This window comes from Ischnura elegans, chromosome 3 (genome assembly GCF_921293095.1).
Source record: "Ischnura elegans chromosome 3, ioIscEleg1.1, whole genome shotgun sequence".
Lineage (NCBI taxonomy): Eukaryota > Metazoa > Arthropoda > Insecta > Odonata > Coenagrionidae > Ischnura > Ischnura elegans.
The window spans coordinates 129,138,275-129,163,733 of NC_060248.1; the positions used below are offsets into that span (position 1 = coordinate 129,138,275).

General features: G+C 38.1%; 2 protein-coding genes across 2 annotated transcripts in view; both read right to left on the reverse strand.

The window, feature by feature from the left end:
- The window catches only part of LOC124155281, a 53,972-nt gene extending 29,891 nt beyond the window's left edge, over positions 1-24,081 (reverse strand). The window contains exons 1-8 of the mRNA XM_046528999.1: positions 23,936-24,081; positions 23,339-23,570; positions 17,301-17,422; positions 10,762-10,972; positions 9,238-9,417; positions 8,689-8,884; positions 7,132-7,385; positions 2,320-2,553 (exon numbers count right to left, since the gene is read on the reverse strand). Coding sequence (XP_046384955.1) covers positions 2,320-2,553; positions 7,132-7,385; positions 8,689-8,884; positions 9,238-9,417; positions 10,762-10,972; positions 17,301-17,422; positions 23,339-23,404 — 1,263 coding nt within the window. The 5' untranslated portion in view covers positions 23,405-23,570; positions 23,936-24,081. The remainder of the gene's footprint in view (positions 1-2,319; positions 2,554-7,131; positions 7,386-8,688; positions 8,885-9,237; positions 9,418-10,761; positions 10,973-17,300; positions 17,423-23,338; positions 23,571-23,935) is intronic.
- A 327-nt stretch (positions 24,082-24,408) lies between these two features.
- On the reverse strand, positions 24,409-24,903 carry LOC124155282 (von Hippel-Lindau disease tumor suppressor). The gene has a single exon (XM_046529000.1). It carries the CDS (start codon positions 24,901-24,903, stop codon positions 24,409-24,411), a length of 495 nt encoding a protein of 164 aa, XP_046384956.1.
- Positions 24,904-25,459: the final 556 nt, after the last annotated feature.

Genomic DNA, 25,459 nt, shown 5'->3' on the forward strand with positions numbered 1-25,459 from the left:
CTAATATGTTGATACAATTTCCAATTGTTGATGCGCCCAGTAACAAATAATATTTTCTACTATGTTTTTTAAACTATGATTTTTCAATGATATATTTTTCTATTCCATTAAAGCAACAATATATATTCCCAATGAGAAATGTACAGTGGAACCTCGATTTATCGTTTTTCAGGGGGATGGATGAAAAAAACGATGAATGCGGGAATGTTGTCCGGGTTGCCTATGTCCCAGGAAACAGGCGTTGTTTTTTTTTTTTCGAATTATGACATACATTAATGGATTCAAAAAAGATTTTAGCTGATTACAGGAATATTATTACTTTATCGAAACACTTAGGGTCATATTGTTGATTCGGATTATATCTCTTTCAAATATCCTAAAGGAACACGCCGCCTTGCTAAAAAATGTTTCACTCCACTCGGAATTTTCACTGCTATTTCATTAAAATTATTATCCATCAAATGCCATTTCAAGTACAGGTATTTACGAGAGAAATGTGCGTTTTATGCCTCAAACAACTGATTTTGCCGTCGCAGTGATTGGTTATGAGATGGATCAAGAAGGCCAAAAATAGTTTATTATTTGAAATGTTCCTTTCTTGCAATTAAATTTTTAATATGATTGAGGCAATGTGGCGTTAATCGTCAGCGACACGCCCACCTGATCCTCGGCTTCATCCCACTTCTTGTTTTCATCAGGGATCTCGCTCTACCCCCACCCCTGCCGTCATGTACTAGCGGACATACCGAGGCGTGCTGTAATATTCACGCATTTCTAGCCCGGATTCTTTTCTTCGTCTTCAATTATTTTCAATCCATCTATTAAAGTTCTCACTTGTCTTCGGAAGGGCCATGGTCCGAAGACGAATAAGAATAAAACTAATAAAAATGAAACCGGACTCTATTGAACCCACACGGAAAACACTCGCCGGTTTTAAGTCAACCCACCCTGGAAAGTATGGAACCACTCGTACGAGGTGAAGTTCGGCACTAATGCTATCGCGTACGGCGTAATTAGAGCTTACTGCAGAGGGTGAAGCATGACCATAAGACTGCGCAAATTTTTTATCCAATAGAGAAGGCAACTAACCCACTCATTTCTAACAATAAGTAGCGTAGCTTTAGATGAGCAGATGAATTCAGATTGCTATTAGGGAGAAACAAAATATCCTGAGAAGATATCGCTTCGGTAGCACCTCAGACAAGTGAGACTTGTAGCATAACTCGTAAATTGTAACCAGACGCCCTGTTTTCGAAAAAAATCCGCATCAACTGCCGTGAAGCTCACTATCAGCTGCGAGGATATCGATATTCGCCAGAAATCACCATCGTATTATTCCAACTATTTCCTTGCTTAAAATGGTTAAATAACGTTAGAAATACGTCGTGTTTAGTATCATTCTTTTTTTAATTACGTGCACATCACTAATATCTCAATCTAATAAAAGTATAATACCAATTGCCAAAATTCATTTTTACACACCTTTTGGGCTAATCGGTGATTCATGCAGCAGTTGACCTCCAGAGGTGGGGATCTTTGAAGTGAGTCAGCTAAAAAGTCAGCGGTCGAGAAAGGGGGAGGCGTGAAAAAGGTTCCTTTTGTTCTCGAGTAACTTGATATTTTCTTTCGAAGCTAAGGTCGTCGTAATACGATCCCTGCTCGAGCTGAGACCTTTTTTTTATTTCGGAGAAGGGGAAAGCTTTAGACACGGAGAGGCGAGTGTTGAATGGAGGGGGATACCGGATCTTGGGAAATGCGCTAATGTAACTATCCCACGGCACTCAGCTTCTCCCTATCGGGAAAAAATTACATTGTCTTTATGGAACTTAATTTGGGACCAGGAGCAGCGAACGATGAATGCGGGAAAACGATGAATGCGGGAACGATAGATCGGGGTTCCACTGTACTTCATTTCCCAATTTGAAATTATTTATGTATTGCAATTTTGTACTGAGTTCCTATGCCCGTTAATAAACATATTATTGTTATTAAATCATTCATTTTTTTCTAAATAATATTAAGCCAATTAATTCTACTTAATTTTCTTTCCTACTAAATTTTCATTTGCTAACTGATAGAAAAAACTTGGCAATAGTGAAAATAATTGCACAGTAGGATTGAAATCAACCAGTACTTCTGAGACTTCATTCAAGATTATTTGAAAACATAACAATGAAATATTAGTAATGAAATAAATATGAATATCAAAATACAAGCCATAGATGAAATAAACTACTATTCCCAAGCACTATCAGCGCCCAATCTTGAATGGCAAAAAAGGTAATTATTAACTCAGAAAAATACATCAGAATTTCTCACCTTAATATCGAATTGTAAGTATCGCCTGGCCATCTCTGGGCTGACCAGTCTTTCAATGATCTCGGCAGGAACTAAGTAATGACAGTGAAAGGCTGGGCAGAGGATGCGATGGGCATCACCCTCTCTAATCTTCACCGTGAGATAGGCCTCCCAACAGGACGTGCAAAAGCGATGCTCACAGCTTGTCTGGACCACCTCGTCCCACTCGGGAATCACATCCGTACATATTTCACACTGGAACGAATATTGGATATAAGGCAATGGAGAAAAGATATCACGCAATACCCGTAGTAGCACCAAAAGGATCATATCTAGATTTAATACGTATCATAGTGTACACTGTATACATATTATATCTGTATAAAATACATGCAAATGTCCTCTACCACGCAGATAATATTGATATTATACATATTATATCTGCTGCCATAATATGGATTTTATATATTTTAAATATGTATAACTCGTAGTAAATCTGTATATCATACATATCTTATCCATGTTTGATGATCCCTGGTTACGTCGTAAGGATATTATTAGTATATTTTAAAGGTTCTGGTATTCATCAAGGACCATGGATCATCAGACATGTATAAAATAAGTAAAATATACAGATTTGCAAATCTGTACACCGATGTAGGTATTTCAAAATCTTAAAAATATACAGATATAATCCTTTTCATGCTACTAGGGAAGGAATACACGAAATTTAAAAAATTAAATATTATATCACGATATTTGCTTAATTATAATTTGAATTTTGAAACTTTGTTTCCTTTTATTATTTTTGAAAAGACTCAAAAGACTTTCGAAAGAAACTGTCGAGCAACAATGGTGCGCACCAAATGAAAACACATGAATTTACACAAATTACAGTCGTCAACATGTTTAGTTTTATGCTGCCCGAGTTTCAAGAGTGCTTAAAAGCAATACCCCCATGCATTTAAGTCTCTCATGATTAAGGGGCAAATGTCCCAATGAATATGCAATCAAATTTTTTCACATAAATTATTCCTATCATTTTTTTCTCCAATTCGACTCTGCATCTACAATTTATGTTAGTCTCTGGTTTTTCAAGGTTACTTTTGCACTGCTTGGAGATCATCTGTGGGAGCCACGGCACTCACTGCAGACGCAACCATAATTACAATGAAAATTCATGCAGTGGAGGAACTTGGTAAGTGCCTAATTTTTCTCATGAGATTCCATGTGGGTAAGAGAATAATGATGTGGTTGGAACTCCTGCTGCTTCAAAGCGGATTGCACAGAGAAGATATACACAGAATGACTGTAATCTAGCAGTGTATCTCCTAAAGCAAATCAAAATAATAATTGATAATAGTCTCTTGTCTCTTGCCACACCCTCGGTCAGGTTAAGAAACATTCTCCTCACTGATGATAGTTGCCTAGCCAACAAAAAAAAAATAGTTTCAGGGATATTAATTCTTATTTTTATTTGCTTTATGAGACACAATACTAAATTTCATTTCAGTAAATTAGCAGCTCCACCCAATTTTATTCACTATATGACTACAGTAAACTCTTGATTTTACGAAGCAGGATTTTACGAAGTTTTCGATTATACGAAGTGATATTGCGGTCCCGGTGAAAAGCCTATGGTAAATACATGGCGCTATTCGATTATACGAAGTTTCGATTATACGAAATTTTTTGAATTTACGAACCTCGGCTCGGTCCCTAGGAACAAATGGCATTCGTTTATACGAACTAAGGCGAAAAATTTGTCAACAAAACTAGTTACGCCGGCGTAAGTAGCTAAAAAATCAGCGCTTCCAACTGTGGTCCATCAAAAGTGCGAAATCGTAAATGATAATGCAACTTTGGAGAGAAATGGGTCGCCAAAAACCTCACTGTGGGAATTTAGGGGGAGTAGGAGTTCAGTTAAAATATCGCGGCTGACATTATACCCCTATTTACGTGCCTGTTCGTAAACATAGCATCGACAATAATTCGTAGTTTAACATGCCAGGAAGGTCGCGCGGAGTATTTCGTATACCCCTAATTAACCCTTTGCACTGCTGTGAACGTACTTCGAAGACTACTTGACTACTTTTCGCCGAAGCACTTCGAAGGGTCCCTAATCCGGGACCCATTCCTCGACGAGCTCACCCTCGCTGGCCCCTGAAACTGGGCTATTTTTTAATGCATTACCTGACGCAACCCTGGGTTTCAAAGGGCAAAGGTGCCATGGGGGGAAAAAGAGTAAAGTGCGTGTTACTGTGAGGCTGTGCGTCAACCAAACGGGCACGGACAAAATAAGCCCGTTGTCATTGGGAAATTTGAAAGGCCACGGTGCTTAAAACATGTAAAATTGGAAGCCCTCCCCGTTTTTTACCATGCAAATAAAAACAGCTGGATGACCCGAGAAATTTTCCAGCAAACGGTTATACGTCTACAGAGAAAAATTGCTGGAGAGAACAGCAAAATTGTTTTAATAATGGATAATGCCACCGTTCATAAATACGTGGAAGATCTAAAATTGGCTAATGTTCGAGTCCTCTTTTTACCCCCGAACTCGACTAGCAAGTCCCAGCCCTTGGACCAAGGCATTATCCAAGATTTTAAAGTCCTGTACCGGAAGAAGCTTGAGCGGTATTACTTGCGATGGATCGGTATGTATACATTCATCTATTTTGCTCATGTGCGTTTGGATATCGATTTAGATATTTTTATTCATGATTATCATTCTTTCAAATCTATTTGCTACTTTAATAAATTGGAACAGAAATTAATAACATCCCGAAATGGACGTTGATACATGCAATCCGCGCCATAATATCTTTTCGTGTATATATTGGCCTTTGTGAATGAACAACTTAAATATCTTAAGTATTGGGCTCTATTTACCGCCAATTTATATTTCAGGCTTCTCGTAATGAAGAGACGCACTTCCAAGTCTAACCATGAACTTTCTTCTCACGCGCTTCCCCGTTCTCCCATGCTGGGGTTCTGCGGGGTTCTGTCTTTCAAAAGCCTTTGTCCCTTCCCTCCTGCCGCCTTTGGCTGATCTTGCTAACACCCACCTTACGCATCCCAAACCCCTCCTTCCCCAGCATTTCCCATTCACTCCCTCCCTAAGGTGACTGAGCTTGTGTGCGTCGCAAAAAAATACGGCCTCCAAAAGTAGACTGAGGCAGAGCTGAAGGCCATTTCCCCACCCTTCTTTGTCCTGCCCCCTTCACCAGTCCTTGTGATGACCACACTTCTTCCCTCAAGCAATTCCCATCCCACTCTTATTCACCCCACCCACTGGGAACGTTCCCCGATTGTGGAGAAGGGCATGGTTCATCTTTACCTGCAACGGGGGGAAGTTATTCGCTGGAGAGAGGCGGAAGAAGTATCTTCCACTATCGGGATAATGGTGCCGCGCTTATAATTGTCTCTCTTCTTCTCAGCTGACTTTTCAATTGAAATTATTTTCTTTGCTCTTTCCACACTATATTTATTTACGATTATGGCGCGACTATTTTTTAGTGCTAAAACTAAGAAAATCTTTTCTCTATGTCAATGATCCTTTGCATAACTTTCAATACGGCGGAGAAAGGAACACGAAAACTAAATGAGGTGACGGTACAGGTTTTTGCGTGTCATTTTTTGGGAATTCACGCTAGTGAACCAATACTTAACCACGTTGAGAAATGATAAAACGTCTCTTGTAGGAAAACAATCAATGTGGATAATAACGTTTCTATCTATATTTCTCCGATACTGTAAGATGTTTCTCCTGTCGTTTTCCGGTTGGAACCTTGCTCCTGTCGGCATAAAAGGAGAGAAACATACTATATGAACAGATCACCTCACACCCGGTATGAAGAATACAGTCCTGATGAAGAATTAAGTCTTTTACGGCAACGTCTGCGAAGATGATGGAACACAGTAGTCGGACGGAGAACTCAAACAGAATTTACTTCAAATATTCGCCAGAAGATAATCACACCCTACGTTATTTATGATCGTAATTGAATCTCAGTGAAAATAGAGCACATTCTGCTGAAAATACGAAGTAACTCGAAATATTAACTTACGAAGGTTATTTTGGAAACGGGCTAAGACCCTTGTTTTTCTTTTTTTCTCGTCACTGAGCGATAGAGGGCGACATAAATGGCGGTTAGGCCGGCTGCCGCTAAAATTCCGTGGGTGTCAGAAACAAATATCTATCTTTTGCATACTTAATAGTAGCTATTGGCTCCTAACCACAAATTTATTACTGTTAATTCTTATATTAAACATTGCAATTCATTATTTGATTACGTTTTCTAAACTGGTCGGGAATTTCTTTAGCGATCGTTGATGTTGAAGTATGAACAAGAAATGGGAATTTTAGGGTGGTATAATTATTTAACGATTTTTCACATCATAAATCGATAGCCAAAAGCCTTTTCTATGAATTATACCGAGAATAACCACCGAAAACATTTAAATAAGACCACTAAAGACAAAAAACGGCGGAAGAAACAAAAGCGAACATTTTTTTTTGTGACTTATGAAAAAGGTTTGAATTTACGAAACTCGATTTTACGAAGTGCCAATTTTCTGGTCCCACTGACTTCGTAAAATCAAGAGTTTACTGTATCATATTTTCAGACTAAAGACAAAATCTTGGCCAGAAAACATTTCGCTCCAAACCTGCAGCTAAATTGGTAGTGCGACCTTCAAGCCACTCATGTAAAAGGTATTTTAAAACTCATTTCACATTGAGAAGACTTGTTGAGTGGTATGGCAGTTGGATTGAATACAAAAGACAGGGGAACACGTAGAATAAAATATAGAAATGTCACTAAAGCAGCTCACCACTTGCTCCCTGGCTTCACCCACTCCACTATCTCTTGATTCCGCAATGCTAGGAACACAATCTATTTCTTCTTCCGCGGAAGGAATGTCATGCCGAGATAGACTGCCGCCAGCAGGGGGAGGGGATAACGGAGGAGGCGGTGGGCAGAGATCCGAGTGGTGGAGAGCTGACGCTGGAGGCTGGACTCCAGCCAGCTGACAGCAGAGCACTGGCTCCTTCATCCACTTCTCCAAAAGGGCCTCGCGAGACCACTCTGCACAGAAAAAATACAGCACATCAAGACAGAGAAAACAGCTGAGAGGGGATATCAAGGTAAAACAAAATGAACATCTTGAATGATCAACATGAAAAACTTCCTTGGTTAAGAAGAATTAAAATCTATATCACATTTAATAAAAAAAATGATTCATAAAAAAACTATTCAGAGACCAAGGATAGCAAATAAAACTTTTAACTGGTAATGCAAAAGTAAAGATTATATCTGTCATGAAATTAATACTCAAACTCTCAACATAATATCTCAATAGATCAAATTACTTTTGCTCTACGATTACAATCTGCATTTTAATATTTACACTTTGATCTTATAAGTATTAAAGTAGCATGACAAAGTTCACACACACCATTAACTCTCCTCAAACCCAACCAATCAACTCCTTTTTATATATTAATAAGAATAAAATGCCAGGCTTTAGACCAAAGTTGGTATGTCAACGATAATACATGTATAAATGATGGGAGAATTCATATCATATAATTAGGAATACATGCCCCCACTTCACAAACAACCAAATTCACTTATCCCAAACATTGTGATAAGCCAATAGGGTAGTTTCCTTCATCAAAGAAAACGAAATGCATTGATTGTGATTCCTTACCCCCCATTAGTGTATTCATAATATACAAATTATTTGCTTTTAGAAATCCCAGTTTAGACATGTGGGTCAATTTTAACCTCATTTGAAAAAGGCCAGATTGGCGCCCATGCGATGCCACTCCACGTGACGTCACAGGGACCTAGTTTCTATACGAGTAGATAGGAGTTTTACATTGTCTGAGATTACTAATGCATGCATGAGGCACAGAGCTCAGGGAAACATCTCTTAATAATCACACATTAAAAATACCTAAGTTTGGAAAGTTTCCTTTGCTTGATAGGGGAATATCAATCCTCATTTAAGCCAAGCGCTACCTACTAGCAGGGTACTCTACTACCTGCTAGCAGCCTGCATTGTATCAGCGCTCAAAGCCTCGCCCAAGGTCACCTCACAAGGTGGCAGGGGGAACCAGAAATACGCCACACGGACTTTTTCCATCATTCCTACTTAGCCGTCGCATTTTCGTGTTCTTGAAAATTTTCACTTTTCATTTAATCGCAAAAAATAGATATCGTCTTTTAAAAATCTAAAAGCTTGAAATACATACTCCAGGAGTAATAATCTTTCGATTTAGGCCATAAAAAATAATAGGAAACCACCCTATTAAATGACATAAGTAATACACCATAAAACTAATATAAAAAATTAAAGTAAACTCCACTCATTGTGACCACACACCATTGTCCCTCAGGAGGGCTTCAGCTGTGAAGAGAGGTATGTGCAACATATCCGAAGTTTCCACAAGCAGTCTGTCCTTGGCTTCCTGGAGGTCTTGAGTCCTCAGCCCACTGTAAACCTCATCCGATTCATCCTCTTCGTCCCCATTTGAAGGCAGAGACAGCTCAGCCTCATTCACTGTATCTCCCCCTTCAGCCTGGAAGTGAACATTTGGTACGTACATATATAAAATTGGGTTTGAAAATAAGCATACATATATGAATATAAAACCTACAATAGTATGTCAAATAAAGGGCTCTCATAACAGCAATTATAATTTTTTTATACATGTCAAAATAAATTACAGTTAACCAGTCTAAATGGTTGATTTTACTTCATTAAAGAGAACTTTGCCCTTTTCAGCAGATGTCAGATGATTTTCACCAGAAGAGATGTTTTACTCTTTTCAAATGATAATCATGAGCACTGACAGTGAAAATTTGAGTCATATTCAAAATGATAGCACAGCTGCCCACATGCACCACATTATAGAGTGAAATATGCACTTACAAAAACCATTTTAGTCTCCAAGAGCTGCGCAACTTCTAAATGCAGAGCTCTAACAGCTAGATCACATGGAGTCAGGTGGTCATGGTTTTCAACAAATAAAGGACTTCCTTGGCCAATCAAAAGCTCCACACAACGCCGAAGCCCAGATGCAGCTGCATTGTGAAGAGCCGTATTCCCTGCCTGAAATATGTACAAGACAACATTATGACAGCTAGAGAATACCTACTTTGAACTCTGAGGAGAATTCATTCTAGCTCTAGACCAAGAATTTGGGGCACCCCATCTTAAAAACATGGTGCTGGTCAAATTCCCTTCCTAGGAGCTACACACTCCTTCTCAACTGCATCAAAGAAAAGCCCTTCCTTCCCAATTCAGAGGGTTTGTCATTATTTGCAGTGGAGATGTGTTTTGGCAGCAATGCCAATTCGGGACTTCAAAAAATGTACCATCACATTTATTTAACTCTCTAGTTTCTAGATTCTTTAGCTAGAAAGCTTCCTAAGCTGGATACAGGAAAAAAGGTCAATTAGCTCATGCTAATGATACCTCATAAGAATTTGTCATGAATATCCCAATTAGCAACATACAACTGTAACAGCTTCTGTAACCTGAATTTAACATTAAATTTTCATCATTATACCTCAAAGATTAGGAGGTTTGATTCCAGGGGCCCTGCCCCACAAATAAAAGTAAAAATGTGTTGAAATGTTTTAGATTTTCAGAGTATTTTCCCACTTCAAAATAAATCCTAAAATCCTCTGTTTAATCTTCACCATAATTAATCAAGATATCACAAAATTATGAGGTGACAAAAAGCACAAAAAGTTCTGGGTGACCACTACTACTCCTCAACTATGCCTAAGTTGACAAGTCACTGATATTGGAACAGGATTTTCTAAGCTGTAGCTGCATCATCATGATTGCAATGTTTACAAAGTTAATCTCAGTACATACATTTACATCATTATGTATATCTTCCAACGCTATATATAATTTTAATGCTATTTATCTTTATCAACAGAGGAGTTTCATTCTGAATTTTTTGGACAAACAGGCCTAAGAGAGCTGAATTCAAGCATATAAACACCGTCAAAAGTTATGACAGGTAATGTCAAGTTTTGCTCGAAGTAGGTATACCTCTCCAGCATATCCAAAATGGAAATTAAAATCACTCTTTGTAAATGTTCATAATTGAATTATTTATTCATTACTCAAGTTTCATCACATACAGGCTTTTCCTGATAACCTGATCTTAAGACCTCCCAAAAAAAAGTCACTTCTTCATAAAGTCCAGGTTGAGAATAAATAAACCAACAATGGACCCATACCAAAGAATGACTTTTAATACTATTAATAGTTTTTTTCATCAACTCACTCTTTTCCAGGATGACAAAAAAATGAAACTAAGATATTCCAGAAATATTGCAACTGGATAAGAATTTAGAAGTGTCCTCTGCTCATGCTTCATAAAAACTACACAGAGCCAGGGAAGAGAAAGATAGGCCACAAATTGCAAGCCTTTACCTCATCTTGAGCATGCAGGTCCACTCGCTCCCGCTCTCCAGAGGGCAGTAACAGGGCCCCCCGCCATTGCAAGAGCAGGGCCACACAGGCAGCCCGCCTCTCGTGGGCAGAGGGAGATTTCTGGGGGGTTGGCAGGCATGCACAATGAAGAGCCGTCTCATTACTCCCATTTCTCTTGTTTGGGTTGCCAGTCAAGTCATTCAAAAAGGTTCTGAAAATGCAGCCACGAATGAAACGAATATATGATATGAAAACGATAAATATAGAAGTAAAAAGACCTTCATAGTTCCTTGTAGTTAGATTACAAACATTAAATAGCAAATGCAAAGAAGATCCCCAATGAAAAAATTGTATAAACCTGTTTCAAAATTTTATACAATTTATACAATTACCATGGCAATTGTATAAATTGTATAAAATTTTGAAACAGGTTTATACAATTTTTTCATAGGGGATAGCACAGACAAGTGCATCATCCAGAGTTAAACCTTTTGACACTCTGCACCAACATTTAACACATTTATATCCTGTTTCATTCTTGAAACACCTGTAATGATGGCTTAGGACAAGCTCAAAGCAAATGATTTTTCCTCCATGGAATTTTTACACTTTACATCCAATTACAGGTAACTCTTTAAAGGTATACAATTGGCTATTCAGCAGTTATTTTCTTGAATAACGTCCATACTGCACGCCCAAGCATTCAAAGTTTTAGATTCAACAGGGTTCATACCTTATCTCCATTTTAATTTCACTGAATTTTCCCTGATTTCCAGTCCAATTACATATGTACTTTAATTTCAAAGACACTATGACCTCAGCAAAGCTGTTGTAAACAGGGATATAATGGAAAAATGCAGAATGGTATATTGTGAAATAAAACCAAGTAACTACAAGCAGAAATAAAGTGAAGTTAGCCATCTTTTAGCTACCCCTGGACAGGGGTGGATCCAAGATTTTCTCTGGGGGGCACAAGGGTCTGACAGGCAAACCATCTTCTCATACTTGAGATTAAAAACAACACACAATAATTACCGTCTGAAATATTCTCCTTATCTTAATATGAAAGTTATTCATATGCAATTAAATGATTGAGGCTTCGTAATATACAAAACAAAACGAACGTAATGATAGCCGTACACACAAATTCATCTATTTTTTATGCATGTGGAGGGGCACGTACCCCAATGCCCCCCACGTAAATCCACCTACACCCCTGGAGTTTTTCCTTCACCATAACCTGAATTTCCTGACCAGTACATATATGAACCCTGTTCAGCTCCAAGACTGTGGCACTATGCGCTCAACCATACTACCCTGAGGCATTATGTGTTTGGCAACATAAAACACCTTCTTGGAAGTCCTTTCTCCCTCGCGTTGCCATCCTTGATGGACCGTGAGGGCCTAACACCTAGTACCATGAGCCTCGGTATAATTGCTATGGGAATTAAAGAACCTGGATAGTGTAGTGGTCTACGCATTGGCCCGGAAAGCCAAAGGTCCGAGGCTCGATTCCCAGTCCAGGGGAATTTTTTCTCATGGCAATTCTTGTATATTTCACCGCCGTTCACGCAGCAGGGTCAGAAATATTACACATAAAACACCATGTCCACTGAACCTATCAAAATTCACATGGGAAGATGACTCTCAACAATTACCAGTGGTTGAACAACCGGTGTGAATTTGGAAGATTTGGGTTTGAATCCTTGTCAGGGCAAATGATTTTTCTACAGTAGAATTTCTGCAGTTAACCTGCAAATGACTTCCTAAAGATATGCTGTTAGGTAATCCTAATATTTCCTTGAATTACTTATTACACTGCTATGCAATGTTTTGGGGACTATGAAATAATAACATGTTATCCGTTATGATACCTGCAAGTAATTGTAAAAACTTCGGAACATCTCAATTCCATTAACATTAAAGGGTGTGGCAGTAGGATGGTAAAAAATTCTTCAAATATTTAACCCTCACCCCAATTTCATGCCAAATGTCTAAAACATTTATTAAAAAATTTTTTTATCCGCAAATATTTCATGCCTCTCCTAATTCAATACCAAATATCAAGAGAATTTATTTTGTGAATTTATCACCACAATAATAATAATAATGCGTGATGGTCATATGCATGCATGTATAGTAATGCATACACCTCATCACAGCACGGTTCATGAGCATATAAATTTAAAAAAGTAAAAGTATCTGAAGTTAGAAAGACATTTAAAAACAATACCATAACTTTGTTTGTAAACAATCTCCTCAACGAAATAAAAGGAAGTACAGCCAGCAGACACGGAAGACACCCTCATGCCCTGAAGGCCCCTGAAATCGATACAGATGCATCGCACGCATGGCTCAGGCATGGGCAACTCTTCCCAGAAACAGAAGGATTTATGATCGCAATGCAAGACCAGGTGGTGAAAACAAAAAATTATGAAAAATATATAATTAAAAACCCAAATTTATTGGATGATAGATGCAGAAAATGTGATAATGCCTCTGAGACGATACAGCACATCACAAGTGGATGCACTAACTTATCTCAAAAAGACTACCTGCACCACCACAATCAAATATGCAACATCATACACCAGAAATTAGCTCTAAAGTATAAACTCATAGAAAATGGAGTTCCTTATTATAAGTACACACCTAATACCATCTTTGAAAACGACCACTGTAAGATTCATTATGACCATTCAATTATTACCAATAAAACAGTCCATAGCAATAGACCTGATCTAGTAGTACAAGATAAAACTCAAAATGAAACGTACTTGATAGACATTGCCATACCTAATTCGCATAATATCACTACAGCCTACACCAGCAAAATGGAAAAGTATGAAGAACTTAAAAATGAAATTAAGAGATTGTGGAAATCAGATAAAGTACACATAATACCTATCATTATCTCCGCCTCGGGAGTAGTGCCTCTTTCACTCCATCAAGGTCTTCAAACTATTGGACTGCCGAAAAACTTGTTTATTACAATACAAAAAGCAGCAATTTTAAATACTTGCCGGATTGACAGAAAATTTTTCAAAACAGAGTAAAGAGACAAGAGTACTTGGTGATACCCATACCTCCCCTAAAACCAGCAAAAATGCTGTGAAAATATATTTTAAAAAATAATAATAATAATAATAATAATAATAATAACAATAAATTTATTTCACCATTGGCAGTATACACTTCTGCAAGGCTAAAGTCAATATGAGATTTACAAATAATTAGGTACATACAAACATACATACAGAATACATGATGGAAAATTGCCAGGTTCTTGGGAATCCTCAAGATAATCATTTCACTATGATATGTACAAACATTAGAAACAGAGCCGAGAGGGTTATAAAATACTAACAGAAAGTATGAAAAATATAGGCATTCAAGTTGCCATCTAGAAAATTTCCTTACAATGCATCCTCCAGATATTCATTAATACTGTAGTAGCATTTTTCAGCTAGGAGGATTTTTAGTCTCTTTTTAAATACGGAAAGTGATTTGCTATTTTTTATTTCTTCAGGAATTTTATTGTAAAGGATCGAGGCAGAGTGGTTGGGACCTATTTAGTATAGCAAGTACTTATGGATCTATCAAATAACTACCTACATATAATTGCTTTATGCTGCTCTTTTTTTTTAATTATTAGTAAGTAAAAAAGGGGGCTCCAACAAAAATCAGTGAGAAATACTTCTTCTTCACAATAAAAAATTAATATTAATAGAAAGATTTTAAGGAATTTACCACCTGTTATTTTCATTGTTTTATTTTAAAGTTTTATACAAATAAATCAATTTAACAATTAATTATGACTGAAAAATTTGCACGATCATTGTAAACTTAATCACGACAAAATAATTTTATTAATGTGAATTCTTTAATGGGGTCTTTTACTTGAACGCAGGCAGTCCACCGGGTGAAAGTCTCCATTGATACCAATTTTTCGAAAGCCGAGTCCTTCCAATTCATCTCAATAAGGATGATATAAAGAACTCTCTTTGATTGAAGAATTACTTATGTATTTTTGATTGAAGAACTGCCTTCGTATTTCATGACAGTTAGTGCTGAGCTTCTTCTCAGTTTCCCTTATTAAAGCATATTATTGCTAACAATCATAGGTTTTAAATCAAAGAAACTTTGTGATAGTGGCTAATTTTTGGATACATTTAAAATATGATAGGTTGAATGTGAAAGGTTACACACTAATCTGAGTTTCTCAACAAGTACCTACATAGATTGGGCAAGGGAAAATTTGAACTCATATTTTCGGGCACAACAGCCATTTTTGTCAAATGCAAGCGGTTGATGCACGCTAATTAGGATTGCCAGACATACTACATTTCCTGGACATTTCCTACATTTCAACCCAAGTCTGGGTACCCAAAAAAAAATTCCCATCATGTCCTACATTTAAAGATAATCCATCAAGACCGGTGGATTAAGTCTACTGTCAATGCATCCAGGAGGTCAGATGAATTTTTGCCAAGAGGTTTTGTGTATAATCAAGGCACTGAAGAAATTTATGAACAAACCCCAAAAAATAAGTAAAACTTTGTGAAAGTGCAAAGTATACCAATGTTTGCCAAAATGTCCTACATTTCATTGCTCTGTGGTCTCTCTTGGGGGAGTAGTCTTCTAGTTGCCCGTGTGATAGATAGTGATAGACAACAGCTGAAAAAGGTTCCAGATCAGCAACCTACTCCTAATGACAACCAAGTCTGTGACCTTCCTTCTGTTTACTTTCTTCCATTGCATTCAGTCTGTTTCAAACCCAATTATGAATTTTGGACCCAATATCAGGCCTCTTTTGGAGTCAGCACACGAAGTCAACTAACCTCCCCTCCCCCTTTCCTGCTTATTTCACTCATGAGTAGAGATAGGTGAAAATCGCACTTTCACTTTTATTTTATCGCACTTTCAATAACAGTTTATCGCATTTTGTAGCATCTATTTTTTATTTTCATAATGACGATAAAATATAGTGAAACAGTTGTATGACAAAATACAGAATATTTTAAATAACCATGCTTTAGAACTATAATAAATTAAGGAATAAGACATATAGTGGCGGAGGTGTAGCTTGCCCGCGCCCACTTGTAGTTCGCGGCCACGTAGAGTCCCGGCCAACATGCAGCTGGCCAGTCGCTCACATGCTTTAAGCGGTGAGTGTCGGCGGAGCATTTAAACTGCGCTCGGCACAAATGTACGAATTTTACCGTCGAAAAGGCATTTGCATAAAAATATCATAACAGTCAAGTCATCGCATCTATGTCGCATTTATTAGCGCACATCGCAATCTATATCGCATTTATTGCATTTGCGATTTTCACGCATCTCTACTCATGAGTGACATTATTTTCATTCAGTTTCTTGTGATAGCTCACTTAAATGTGTCATTCATTCAGAAAATAAGAGTTCATTGTTGGAACCAAGTATTGAGAACCAGGACCCAACAGAGGAAAACCGGACTGATATTGAGAACTGGAAAAATTTAAGAACCGACTGATCCTTAATTTTAACCAAGACATGCTTCAGCCAATTACGAGCAATTGAACCAAAAGTAAGGTTCCCATATATTTTAAAAATACAAAACTTTGCTAATTGTTATTAATTTTCACATCAATGAAAAGCTTACGCTTTTGCCTATTTTTCAACGTAGTCTCCATTTTTTTTAACACATCTTTAAAGACGGTAATCCAGCTTTTCTATCCCTAAGTGGAAGAAGTCTCCCGCCAACCCATTGAGGAAGTGCTCTGCTGGAAGACCTCTGCTCGGGCTTCATCGTTGCTCTTGAAGAGTTTGCCACCTATGAGTTTTGTTTTGGGGATGTAGTGAAACACCTACACTTCATCTCCCATGACGATAGACATTTTAACAAAATTTAATAGATAGACTCCCTAACATTTTTGAATAAATTTGTGAGAAAATTCAAGGTGTTGCTCCATGTGTACACCAGTCAGCATCCAGGAGACCCAGCAAGCCCACATCTTGCGATAACCCAATGTTTCTGTTAAAGTTCTTTCAATTGTGCCGTGGGAAGCTTCAGAAATGCGTTCAACAAGTTTACGGACAGTGACCCTCCGATCTTTGAGCAGCTCATTGTTGATCTCCTGGACAATCCAAAACCAGCGGTCTTCCACTCTGCTCTTCATCGTGAACTTCCGTGCGACCCTCAGCAAAAGCCCTGCACCAATTGCAGATGTGCTGAACAGACATGCACTCTTCACCATAAACTTCAGTCATTTGCTGATGAATCTCCAGGGGTGGTAACTTCCTTGCGTGGAGTAATCGGATTACTGCTCGAACATCACACTTGGCAGGAACGGGGATCAACACTTCCATTGCTGATGGTTGCGAAGCCAACACTGAGCAACATAGTGAATCGAAGACGGGCGGACTCGAGAGTATGGGGGCCAGTACACATGGCATGGGATTTAGCATAGCACCTTCCCTCAACATTGTAGCTCATTCGAACCTTGCCTCTGGTACAACCCTCACATTTAAAAAGAAAGCTAATATGAATACAAACTCACCTTAAAAGATGTTTCATTCCATGTTTGGCAGCATAATGAAGGGCAGTGTTGTGGTGGTGGTTGTCACCATAGCTTAGATTTGGGTCAAGGTTTTTTCGCAGTTCTGGAGAGCTTTGGAATACCTATTCAAGCATGAAAAATATAAGTAAAATTTGAGCAACTGCCTATCAATAATAAATAAGTGAGGCCAAGACACTAACCACTAATAACCTCTTTATTTTGAATGTCAAATTTGCAATATAAATTAAAAGTTGAGAGCAATATCCCGAAAACAGTAAAGGACGATGATATATATTACAGCATAACATATACATATAATTGTTTTGGACTGGCAGAGTAAAGTACAGCTAGAGGTGGACTCTGTTGAGGGGGGCTCACAACAGCGTGTTTACTAATACATTTACGATCAGTGGAGTTTACAGAATGCTCAAGGTATGGTTGATAACATTTCTAATCTTTGTGAGATTTAAAAAAATAGTGTCGACCATTTATCATTACAAAATGAGGTTCCATGGTGGGCACAACAGATATGATGTCTGCTCTATCAACCCACTCAGATACATTAATACAATCTTTAGACCTCAAGGAGTAGTCCTATATAATCAATTTGTCATCATGGATTAGTTGTAGAATCTCGTGTTTGTGCAAATCATGAGAAAAAGGGGGACAGTGCATTTCAAAGCTATTAATCCATTATCTCCACATCATAGTAAGCCCCAGAGTTGACAGTTGCAGGAGTTGACACAGAATAGAATTTGTTCAAATTCCTCACCCAAAGCTGTGGATAGCAAACCTGGACATTCCGAATGCTTCAAATTTTAGAGGGGGCAGTGCAAAATACAAGGAACAAACAATCTAAGACACATAATTTGAGAGTCTTCTGGTGGCCTGTATGAAACATTTACTATGATGAAGCATTTGGATAGTTAGTGACCACTTACTTCAAAATTAGTGTACAATCACACTTTTGAAAGTCAGTCATCTACTGCACTCATTTGAGATATTGGAAAACCATGAAAATTCATGAATAGGAATTAGATGTACCCACATCATCATCCGTTTCCCCTCAATCAAATGTCCTGTGGGTACTTCCACTCCTCTACCCAAACACCTATATGAACTTTTATCAGAGGTCAAGTCCTCAGTCACTTCTGTCGCTAGATTTTTTCTGGGCACTAAAACCCATCCATCTCCGAGCAGCAGTTGCTATGGGGTGGTTTCCTATTTTTTTAAATTGCCTACATCGAACGATTATTACCCCTGGAGTATGTATTTCACCCTTTTAGATTTTTAAATGATGATATTTATTTTTCGCAATTAAATGAAAAGTGAAAATTTTCAAGTGCACGAAAACGCGACGGCTAAGTATGAATGCTGGGAAAAGCCTGTGTGATGTCATTCTGGTTCCAGCTGCTGCCGTTTGAGGCCACCTTGGTGCGAGGCTATGAGCACTGCTAAGATGCAGGCTGCTAGCAGGTAGCGCTTGGCTTAAATAAGGATTATTAATACCCTATAAAACTAAGGAAACTTTCCAACCATAGGCAATTTTAATAGGTGATTATTAGGAGATGTTTCCCTGAGTACTGTGCCTCATGCATGCATTGGTAATCTCAGACGATGTGAAACTCCTGACTACTTGTATAGCATCTGGGCCTCTGTGACATCACGTGGAGTGGCATCGCATGGGCGCCAATCTGGCCTTTTTCAAATGCGGTTAAAATTGACCATTGCCATTCGTCTAAACTGGGATTTCTAAAACCAAATAATTTGTACATTAAGAATACACTCATGGTGGGTAATGAATCGCAATCAATGCCTTTCGTTTTCTTTGATGAGGGAAACCATCCTATTAGATCCCCAGGAGGAACACTGGAGAGTCCATAACTTTCCTGGTGATGGTAGACCAAGGTATAAGGTCTGAATGACTCACCTCTCATACACCTACCAGAGAAATTACTCAGCAAAGCTCACTAAGCTGCAGCTTACCTATTATTCTTCAGCCTAATAGTTCTAAGTAAATTAAAATTTGTGTCAGCAAATTACTAAGGTGGGTAGGCAAGTTACTTGCCGACCCATCATCTGTAATAGTTATTCATTTTCATAGTTTTATGATGAATTTTGGCGAGCTAAAAAACGCTTTGCCAGACTCAAACACACTAAATTTTGAACAAGCAATATACATTGTTTTTGTCAAAACATTTCTCTAGACACACCCAGAAATCATCAAGAAAAATTGTAAATAACTTTATAAGTTAACTTACTCATGATAATTATTAGTGATTATGGCTAAAGAGAGCACCTTGAAGATGTAGTTTGACCATGTTGAATTATTTAATTATTTTTATGTCCAACATGGACTCATCATCAAAAGTCTTCGGTCTAAGATTGGTTTCACACAGCTCTTTACTCAGTTCTCTTATCAGCCAATCTTTTAACACCAGCATAATTCCTCTGTTTCACATCCTTCATCACCTACTCTATGTATTTCACGTGTGGCCTACCTCTTCCATTCTTCCCTACCACATGTCCTCTGACAATGAATTTCATTAAATCCTCCTGGCTCATGATGTGGTCAAGTAAATTGCCCCATCTTCTTTTGATCAATAGATTTTTCTTCCTCATAGGAAAATCTAATAAAATTGGTAGCATATTAATTGTGTAAGCTTGGTTTCGCTGTTAGTAGGGCCCGCCCGCCTTGTGACGGTGCGGGACTCCTCGTCCCTTCCCTCCCTTCCCCGTCCTTTCCCTGGAGGTATCGTCGGGCTCTCATCGCGGCGATGCCTCCAATCCCTTTTCCTTTCTGTCCGCCCCCTTCTGGGTGCAGAGGTAAAAAGTTTGCCCTTATAGGCCCTGCCCCAGGAGTGTAACCCGCGAGCCCGCCCCAAGGGTTTCGTTCACACTGCCCCATCTTCTGCCCAGGGTTTACAGAAGATTTCTTAGAACTTCTCATCAGGGCATTAATCAAATGATCCATCCATTTGACCTTCATTATTCTATAATAGGACTAATAACCACAAACTCTAACACAATTCACTAATTTTGAATGCAAAAGCCTTTTTGATCCAACCTATTACGCATGTGAATGATTGACCTCTACAACCGTTTTAAGTCTCCAAACTGCAACCATGAAAGGGTACAGATGAATTTTTTCAGATGCCTTTCGGTAGTTTCCTTATTTGTTTTCTCTTCCAAATATCCAACCCTACCCATATGATACAATGAGTTTTGGCATCCAGAAACAAAAATCGATGATCAAGACACGTGCATACCCCCTGACGATGCACATAAAGGACTTGCGAGGAATATTTCACAACACATAAAAAATAAACCAGTTTATGTACAAAAAAATAACAAGCAAATAATAAATATACAACCAATAAATTTCATGAATCCTTCGCTACTCAAGTGGGAGTTCATAATGCTAAATCTAGAAAGGTTGTCTACAATGAACACTGCACCGCATAGGAAGATTAAAGGATATTTATAAGATTAAAAAAATGTAATATTGATAAAAAAGCATTAAGTTGAACAAATGGCTACAAAAATTTTATCAAAATCTCATTCAGAACCTCTATTTGCTCCAACTTTGGTTCTCAAACACATACGCACATAAATGATCCAATGCCAAACAACGCTGTGATTAGTCAGCCGCACACAACATATTCGGAAAAGCTGAAAAAAATTAGGGGGATTCTCATGCCCCTCACTGACTACGTTCCGGCCGATGAGCAAGTTCCAATGAGATAGGCCCAGGCTAGTATTTCAATAGGGTAGTTTCCTTCATCAAAGAAAACGAAATGCATTGATTGCGATTCCTTACCCACAATTAGTGTATTCATAATATAAAAATTATTTGGTTTTAGAAATCCCAGTTTAGACGAATGGCAATGGTCAATTTAAACCGCATTTGAAAAAGGCCAGATTGGCGCCCATGCGATGCCACTCCACGTGATGTCACAGGGACCTAGTTTCTATACGAGTAGATAGGAGTTTTACATCGTCTCAGATTACCAATGCATGCATGCATGAGACACAGAGCTCAGGGAAACATCTCATAATAATCACCAATTAAAACTGCCTAAGGTTGGAAAGTTTCCTTCGTTTTATAGGGTATTAATAATCCTTATTTAAGCCAAGCGCTACCTGCTAGCAGGGTACTCTGCTACCTGCCAGTAGCCTGCGTCGTATCAGCGCTCAAAGCCTCGCCCCAAGGTCACTTCACATGATGACAGCTAGAACCAGAAATACGTCACACGTACTTTTCCCAGCATTCCTACTTAGCCGTCGTGTTTTCGCACGCTTGAAAATTTTCACTTTTCGTTTAGTCGCGAAAAATAGATATCGTGATTAAAAAATCTAAAAGCTTTAAATGCGTACTTCAGGAGTAATAACCCTTCGATTTAGGTAATTAAAAAATAATTGGAAACCACCCTATCCAGACAGTATTACGCTCCAGATAGTATTACAATCTCCTTGTTATATAGACAACCTATTCAGGCATTAACGCCAAGTGGGTTGCATAATCAACAGGATGGTTTCATTTCATCTACGATAGTGATTCCCAGCAGTTTCTCTCTCTCCCTTCTCAATCTAACGAACGCAGAGCATAAGATGTCGATGAGATACAGAAAAAAATATCTCCCTTACAATAACGAATTTCTTCCTTCGGCTCTCGTCAAAGTTTCTTCCTTACGCAGAAAAGATTGCGGAAACTACCACAGTATTTTTCTGGGGATTCTCTACTGTCAACTGTTCTCCATGAACATTTTTAAAAAATTAAGGATTCATGGGGCAACTGTTTCGACAGATTATTATATTGGCTGAAAAAAATCTTTCCCACCAGTTCGGTATGATGTGAATGCATAAGATCAAGAAGGATAGGTGCTGAGTTAGGGTGAAGAAAATGAGGAACATCATAAATACTTTACTAAGAGAGATGTAATAGTTAGGAAATTTTGTGCCAACATTCATCTCCAGTGACCTACATTCGCCATAATTGCCTACATTAATCATACAATAGATGAAATAGATTACCTTTGCTCTAAACACAGTGTTTGCATGAAAAACACTAATGGCAGACATAGACAGTGTTAAATTAATATTTTAAAGTCTAACATGTTACCTAATCAAAGTCTAATATGTTATCTACTTCAACACTACTCAACAAAGAAAGATTAGAATAGCAGGTTCTATTTACCACTAGACTCCTTAATGTTACCATCCAAAACTTACATGAACTGATGTAAGGTCAATAATTGATAACCAGCAAAGGCACTGATTTTAGTTTGTCACGGAAGCACAATGTAAGCATCACAAATACCCCACACTCAATGTGGCCTACATTTGATACAGTTAAAAATTATAATGAACCCATTGATTTGCAGCATACATCTTTTAATTTCCCTCTTACAGCATTTTTACACAAGAGAAGAAATTATCCATACTGTGGCAGTATACAAGCTGCAGCTAATAAATTCTCACATCAAGTGAAAAATAAATAACCAAGCCAATCGTATAATAACTAGTCCATAAAATTAAACGCATGCATTCCACTAATTCTGAACCATAGAGGAAGGAAAACCACAAAGACAAGGAATGACCTAGAAACCAGAAATGGGGCATTCGATGGGTTTGAATAACAATTAGTGCAATACATTTGGGCTCCATGGCCACCTAGACCAAATAAAACAAAAATGATCAATACCACAATCACTAACAGGCTCCACACAAGAGAAAACTTATTGTGCCCTATAACAACTACAGTTAAAGTGTGAGGAAAAATAAGTCTAAAATTTTTTTCAATAGTGTTATCAGACCCTATTTTTGAAAATCTTCATAAATTCACACAATTTGCAAGCAACTATGTGACACTCATTATGAAAGAGCTTTAAATTCCAAAGGAAAATTGTATTTTAAACACTCTTTCCCATAATACTTGAAAACATTTTTTCCTTTTCTCCCTTGAGGAATATAGGCTATTAACAGTAATACACTGCCTAAATATTATGATCAGACCAGATTCATAAAAATTAGCTTACCTGCATGGCAGCGAATTCGTCTCCATGCTGGAGATATTTTTTGAATTTTGATGAAGCACTACCCATCTCTGGGATAGTGGAAATTTTAAAATAATTACAATTTTTATCAGCTGGAGCAATTGTCAAGAAACACTACTTGAACCGCTCCGTACTCGATAATGGAAGCGGTAAGTAGAAGTGAGAAGTGTCAAAATCATGAATCCAACGTCAAAAACCATCATCTTGCATCCACCTATATTAAGAAAACAAAAACCGTTTAGACATGATCCTTCAATAAGAATGAATACAAGCTAGGAGGGCAAACTACCCACAAAACAAATAAAAACGTCTTCTACATAAACAATACCCCGGTGCAAATAATTAGAGCGCTTTGTTGCAAACAAATATTTCTCACGAGGACGAGGTAAAAAAATGGCAAATTAGCTCACATTAGCGCGTTTGAACCAGCGACCCAACAAAAATTTAGGGTTGATATTTTCTCCACCACTTATCTGGTGATGATTTTACGGCTATTAAAAAGTAGAGCATCAACCTATTTTGGAGATATTGGCTAAGTTGCTCACTTAATGAGATGTACGAAATGAAAACACTACTTACGCGATAACCCCTCCTCTTATACTGGCTCTTCATCGTAAATTTATCCTATTCAGTAGGTCTCGCGCATTCCAAATATTGAAAATACCTTCGTCGTTTTGGTTTCCGCGATCGATTTCACCGAGCTCGACCACTAGCGCTGAGTTTTACCGTTCCACACGCGAAACGCGCGTACTTTCAAATGACGAGTGTGTGACGGGATTCAGATTAATTAAAACCCATAAGGAGATTAGGAAATAAGATATTTAATTCACATAGACGTACAAATACTTGTCAGATATTTAAGTTAAAATGATAAGTATGACGCCGTCGGCAAATATTTGACATAAATGCATACATCACGCAACACACAGATAAATTTATAACAATAACATTGCACCTTAGCATACATAAATTTGGAATTCTTTACGCCTACCAACATAAATATTTATAACAACAGGGTACATAAGGAGGAGTTACAAAGAAATTGCTTCATTTTACACGGCGCGTCGCACACAGTGCTCACGCATCATTGACATTAGTTCATTTTTCAGAGCAACGGGGAGCTCGAGCTGACAAACCCGATCAGGTTGAGAAATGTAACTCCGGATTACTTGCATTGCCCTTTCTTTCAGTGTGTAAACTGGTATAGTAATATACACAATTGTCCTTTCCAAACGGCGCACTGGCTCAGCATTACCTTCATTAGGTACACTGCGAATAACACTGGGAGGTGGTCGGAACACTTCTTTACTTTTTACAACCAATTTGTCTTGAGTATCTGAGTCACGGAACATCCAAGGATGAGAAAGATAGGTATTGGCATCAAAAAACTGACCGGGCAGAAGAGTGCGGTACTTGACGCGGCTTCCCTCGTAGTTAATCCAAATCACATCAACTTTCCTCACTGTGTTGTTGCGAAATCGTACATAGGCTCGATGATCTGAATTAAGGGAACGAACTAACTCTTGTCGATCTCCTGAGTGATCCATCTTGAAGGGACAACCGATGCAAATACAACAGGTGCTAAGAGACGTGAACACACAATTTCGAATAAATTTTACTCTATTACCGCTCACAGCCAGCTAAATGATGAATATGGTAATTTGAGAGGTGATTCAGTAACTTTTTCGGCACCATCGTCACTTGACAGCGATTAAACACTATTGTTATGGACCGAGTTCAAAGTGACACACACTGCCTGAGGCAAAATTAATAAATTTTGAACCTTATATCATCACTGGCTTCCAAAAATTTTGTGTGAATCCATAAAATAAAGACAGTACTCATACGCACATATTCCCTAAGCTATCAGTCAACACCGTCAACACCCATCACTCCAATGAATTACAAACACAAGAATATACGCGCCACATAGTGGCAAAAGTTAGAAACGTGCTGTTTTCGATACTCCTCTTTATTATCATCAGCTAGCAATGCGTCTGCTACAATTGATGTCGGAATCAGGGATATTGTAATTATCAGATTATATGAATATATTTGGAGGAGCTGCGATTCTTTGGAAATTATGTCTGACTTAGAGCTGAA

Coding starts and splice junctions, on each gene's coding strand:
- LOC124155282 (XM_046529000.1), bottom strand. CDS start 24,903: ATGGATCACTCAGGAGATCGACAAGAGTTAGTTCGTTCCCTTAATTCA.